Below are 6,046 nucleotides of genomic sequence, written 5' to 3'. Positions count from 1 at the left end.
AGAGACAGATGTGATGGGGGGGGGGAGATATGGTAGGGATAAAAGAGAAAAAGAAACATTGGCAAGTTGATTGTTAAATATGAGATTGTTTTACAGCGAGGCAGGTATTGAGTGAAAATGTAATAAATATATAGATATTGTTTTCAGGGGCTATTTGGTAGCTCTGGCCCCAATGAGCGGCAGCATCGGAGGCAGCAGGCTGAGCTGTCTGGGAGCCTGGTGATGGCCTGTCACTGGAAGCCTCTCTGATGAATGGCTATGTTAGATTGGAACAGACATGTAATATATATCAGACTTATATTCTCTCTCTCGGTTCCTCTGCCTCTTTCTCCTGGTGTTCGAGATTCTGGGGGAATCCAGAGGTAAGCAAGGAATTGAGAGGAGGCAGAAGGGGGCGTGAAAAATGTGATGGAAGATAATGGTGAGCAAGCAATATATTCCAAGTGAAAACTAATTTTTATGCACTCTCGGTAGAAAAGTGGTTAAAAAAAAAAAAAAAAGCATTGTGCTTTCACAGCTACGGTGTTTGCAGATTGAAAACTCCAAACTTTGCATACACAGCCTTTCTGAATGTCCATACTTGTGGTAGAAGATTCAAAGCACATCGGACATTAACCTTTTTATACACAAATTACACAATTTTTCTCATCTCGCTCTTGAGTTATCGCATTCACAAGGTTTTCAGAAAACTTGACCTCTGACCTTGAAGTCAAGGTCACTGGGATTCAAACTCATCCCAGATTTTTAGTAGACACACCTTCGGTATCAATTTGAAAATCCTATGTCTCCTCGAGTTATCACATGCGCAGACTTGCTTGTCTACGCCACCAGGAGGGGTGACGTCAATACCCCTTCAGCCTTTTACGGATGAGGTGTAATAAATAACAATCAAGAAAAATATATTATCTACATTGTTACATATTTTTAAATAGTGTTTCTTCTTTCACATAACACGTTGATTAACAATATTTTTCACCATGAATAGTTCAACTTCTTGAACTTTCTCTATAAATCTATACAAAACTTGGTCAAAAACCATTAAAATTGTTAGAAATGAAAAAGAGTGATAATGCTATCTCCTAACGCAATAGTAAACTGTTTTCTTTAAACATATTTTTCAATTTCGATTGTATGCATGTTCTGTTGTTTTAAGTAAATATAGAAAAATGGCAATGAACTTAAATCCCATGGTAGCAATTTTAAATATCTTATTTTATCCTACCAACAACCTCCAATTCAAAGATCAATTTTTAATAATTTATAATGATAAAAGCAGAAAATTCCCAAATGTAACCAGTTGAAACTTGGGAATTTAACTGCAAATCTAAGCAGACATATCACAGGGCAAATGCAGCCTTTGTCTAGCAATACTGACTCTAGTGTCCCCTGCCTACAATACATCCTTGTTGCTCTGTGTATGGCACAAGAAAAACTCAAACCAATTATATATAATAAACGGCAACAAAATGAACTATTTATGAATACAATGCTTTGGTTGTTTAGCAGTTTTACACTTAATTGAATTAAATATCTCTTTGCTTGTTTCTAAGCTAAATATTCCTGGTTGCTATTTCTTTGTGACACTGTTCTGTTTCTTTCCTCAAATTTACTCTTTGTACTGTGCATACATATTATAAGCCTTCATCTGGAGTGGACACTATTAAGCAAGCACAAAATACAATGAGAGCACAGGAAAAGAACATGCCAAAAGTGATTTTGGCTCACACTGGTTGAAGAGCACAGGGAATGAAGGGCGGCTAGATTCAGTGCCAAATGGGGCACTGAGGCCAGAACGAGAAAAAAAAAAAAAAAAAGAGCATTGTTAACACAGTCCAAACAAACTACAACCCCTATGGAGCTCCAAGCCGCTTGATACACAGTAAGACAACATGTGATATGCCAACCAGTTACACAAAGGAGTACAAGATCACACAACCAGACACAAAATACACACATAATATCTACTTATGTTGTAAATTGCCTCCATATGTAATAAGGGAAAATCATTTTTTAATTTTGTAAATATATCACTTTCTTAGTTTTCATTGACCCTTCCTGCTACCCAGGTTTCCCATTTCTCCCACTCAGCTTCCATTTTTATGCTCCACTCACAGCTTACCTTTATCATACTTGTCCTTTAACATTTAGAGGAAATACTCATTATTATACACTAATTAAGATTCTTAAGAAAACTAAGAATCACTTTCATTTCAGTTTTTCTCTTTCTGGCTTCCATGCAATATGTGTTTCCTTGGTGTCTTTCCACTCTGTCTTCTGCCTCCTCTTGATTCCTCTGTTTCTCTTGGGGCTGCAAAAGTCATTTGTTGACACGTTGATCTAAGGAATATTGACCAGAGGCCAACATGGTTGATGGATGACTAGTGTCGAGAGTTGATAACAGCTGTGTTAGTTGGGACGCATCACTTCTTATACCTGAACTCACATTTGCCCCCTTTCTATGTGATGCACTACTGTCTCCCTGTGCATTGATACAATAATGCACAAGGAGCTAAATAGCGTTCAGAATTATATAACTAACATTGTAATCTTACTGGTTTCTTGACAACTGATCAATAAATTTACAAACTGCATAAACATTATCAACCTTTCTTCAATCATAATGCATCATAGCAATGAATTATAACAACTGCTCTGCTGTCTGCAAAGACATTTGTGCCCTTTAACCAAGAAAAAACTATCTCATGTTATATTTCTCTTATCATGTCTGGCTTTAAGAACAGCATCACCTTAGCGCCTTCACAGTTGTGTAAAATTTCCATTTGGCTTCCACCGTAGAGGCCATTTGACTTTTTAACCCTTCAAAGGGGAGAAAACTCCTTCCCAGCATGAAGGTGTCAATTTAAGCACACTAAATAGGGCATTATACCCTTCTTGAGATATACTTATGATTTGAGAGCCACATGAAGGTATTCTTTTTAGCACACTTTAACAGGGCATTTGACCCTGGTCCCCTGCCTTGCAGGCATCTCTCACTGGGACCAGCATGGAGCTGCCATTTGAAGTGCGCCAAGCACGGCAGCTGACCCATGTCCCAATCCATAGGACACTAGTTTACAAGGAACATCAGGGTAGTGTCATTTTCGAGAAACGGGAGGACACATGCCGGGATGAATTAGATTTAACCCTTTATCTGTTTGGCCCAGGCACGGAGGTTGAAATTTAAAGTGACAGCCAAAAAGGGGCAGCAAGACAATTACAGCAAGGCAGCCAACTAGAGAGCGAAGGACAGCTATACACACCACACTGGGGAATGCATGCAGAGTTTAAGTTCAAGGATGATGACAAAAACAGTGGGGCAGTGGGATGAAGAGGAAAAATAAATGTGACCGCTTTGGCTGAGCCCAGTAGGGAACAGGCCCACTGTGTATAATGGTCGAATTCAGAGTTCGAACATGTGTGCCCTTATTTGTGTGTACACTGGGTATGTGTGCTTCTGTATGCACTGCAGTGTGCTAGTGACTGACTGTTTCGCTCAATGATGTAAGTATATAAACTTTTACCCAGGAGAAACTATTGCAGCACATTATGGTGCAGGTTCTTGAAAACAGCAATAACACCAGCTCACCTGGTGAGCATGCAATGCAATATTTCATTATGACTTTGTTTTGTGTTGTGAAATAGAAAGTTGTATTTTCTGTTAGCTTTCATGCTAATCTATTATCCATTACTATCTATTACTCTACTATCCACCTCCTTATTTTTTACTTTATTCACATTCTTAAATTATTCTTAGAGTTATGTGAATGTTCTTGAGTTTTGGATTTACTTACCATTTTCAAAAGAAAAATTGCCCCGTCATATTGTAAACTTTTTTAAATTTAAACTTAGGAAACCTTGACAGAAAAACAAGCTGGATAAATAAGTATGTTTCTCCAATTTCAACTGAAAATTAAGCTCAGGGAAAGGTTGTAAGAGTCAAACTCATTAAAAGTGATACTTTAAAAATAAATAATTACCGTAAGATCAATCGTACATCTAGTTTTGTGAGCGATCGTACATGCCAACTACGCCCATTTTTCAAGTTGGTGTAAACTGCAAATTACTTCTTACCCTCTCCTCCAGCCGGGCCACTTGCTCTCTGTAAAAAGCATCCTGCTTCTTTAGGTCTGCTTCCTTGGCCTCCACCTGCTTGGCCTAAAGAGAAGGACAAAAATTAGGTGCTGAGCATGGCCAGTTCAAAAAAAGCATAACACACATGAGACAAGCAAGCATAAATACACATTAAAGGCACCCATAAAGAGAGTTTAGTGTTTATAGTGTGAATATAAGGACAACACAAACTCTTGTTTTTGTTGTACATATAATCCAAGAGATATCTCATTATAAGATTAAGAGATGCATTTCTACATGATAAATGTGTAAAATAACAGAAACTGTTCTGATAGATCACCACCTAGACCAGGGGTCAGCAACCTTTAACACCCAAAGAGCCATTTGGACCTGGTTTCCACGCAAAAGAAAACACTGGGAGCCGCAAATACTTTTTGACATCTAAAATGAAGATAACACTGTATATATTGTTTTTTACCTTTATGCTTTGTGTGAACAACTAAGGTGTGTTGCTTAAATCCATGAAGTGCTACAGAGAAAATTACATTTTATTTATGTAATTAACACATTTTGAACTCTTAAAGAAATATAACAAAAGGAAAGACACCCAGCTGAACTAAAATGATCCATGTAGCAAACAAAAACTGTTGTGAGCCGCCACCCTTATATCGCCTTTGGGCTTTTGGAGCCTTGACCTGACTTTTAAAAAAATAATTGGAAAAAAAGCACTATGCTGCTAAAATGAAAAATAGATCTGCCTAAATATGTATTTTACCTGGTTAATGTGTGTGGCGGGGCGTGGTCTGCAGCGCCGCTGCAGGGGAGGCGGACGCACCTGAGCGGCACCCGCAATCACGCCTCGCCGCCTTAACGTCTGCGCTATCTATGCTGTTGTGTTGGTATGTGTCGGGCTGTGAGCTGCAAAGCTACAGCCGGCTGTATGCGTACAGCAACCGTGTGTGAAAAGCGTGTTCATGCAAACATCGTCGGCTCTGCCGCAGTACAATGGGACTTTTGCTCCTGAACCTCTGCGCATAGCGTCTGCAAATCGAGGCTGTACGACATCACTTTCATCTTTACGCAGGACTGTAAGCTGTCATCTGTGAGGCGTGAGCGGTGCTTGTTTATAACATAGTTCATGGTGGGGAACAGCTGCTGACATAATTTGGTTTCGAAGATCCATAATTGGCCTACCTGGGGTTGAAAGTCTCGATATATGCACGGCGTTTCGGCGGGTATAGCGGCTTCCGCGAGTGTGACGCTTATTTTGAGCGATGAAAAAAATAATAGAATAGAATTTTATTTTTATATTTCAATATCACAATAATCTTCCAATTTAGAACTACAAGTTAAAAAAAGAACTAACATGAATAAAATACACTTCAGCTAAATACTTTTCCCAAACCACGCGGAGCCGCACTATAAGGTCTAAAGAGCCGCAGGTTGCCGACCCCTGGCCTAGACTGTCCTGGATTTATAAAACATAGTTTTTGTTAATTGATGAAAACTTTCCTTTTTCTAAAAACCTAAATTTCTATAGCAGAAAAAGGGGAAAAGGGGACTTTTCTGCCATTTAATTGTTTATCTATTACTTAACTAGTTTGGTGTAGTATGAATGACTGTTGAGGAGGTCTTTAGGAGGAAAAGCTGTAAAACCTTAAAAAGAAATGCAATTAGAAGTCCAAAACTTTATGCCCGCCTTCATACTTCCAAAGCCATTTAGTGAGTCAGAATGGAGTCACCGCCAGGCTGATTCTAGCCCTCGGGCCTTATGTTTGACACCCCTGCTCTACACATTTTGTGCACTGTACTCAAAAACATAGATGATTAAAAAATTGAAAATGGATTCAAGACCAATTACAGTTGAGTGCATTCTACTTACCACACTGGGTAATGCATGCAGAGTTTAAGTTCAAGGATGATGACAAAAACAGTGGGGCAGTGGGATGAAGAGGAAAAATAAATGTGACCGCTT

At 38.9% G+C, this 6,046-nt stretch overlaps 1 protein-coding gene across 5 annotated transcripts in view; it reads right to left on the bottom strand.

Annotated features, from left to right (window-relative positions):
• chchd3a (coiled-coil-helix-coiled-coil-helix domain containing 3a) overlaps positions 1-6,046 on the bottom strand; it is an 80,928-nt gene that overhangs the window by 28,271 nt on the left and 46,611 nt on the right. For all 5 annotated transcript variants that reach the window (XM_042222937.1, XM_042222939.1, XM_042222938.1 and 2 more), the window contains one exon: positions 4,072-4,155. In XM_042222937.1, the coding sequence (XP_042078871.1) occupies positions 4,072-4,155 (84 nt within the window). The remainder of the gene's footprint in view (positions 1-4,071; positions 4,156-6,046) is intronic.

This window comes from Haplochromis burtoni, unplaced genomic scaffold, assembly GCF_018398535.1.
Source record: "Haplochromis burtoni strain Fernald_Lab_line unplaced genomic scaffold, NCSU_Asbu1 Contig_98, whole genome shotgun sequence".
Taxonomy (NCBI): Eukaryota; Metazoa; Chordata; class Actinopteri; order Cichliformes; family Cichlidae; genus Haplochromis; species Haplochromis burtoni.
This window is presented reverse-complemented; position numbering and strand designations above follow the sequence as displayed.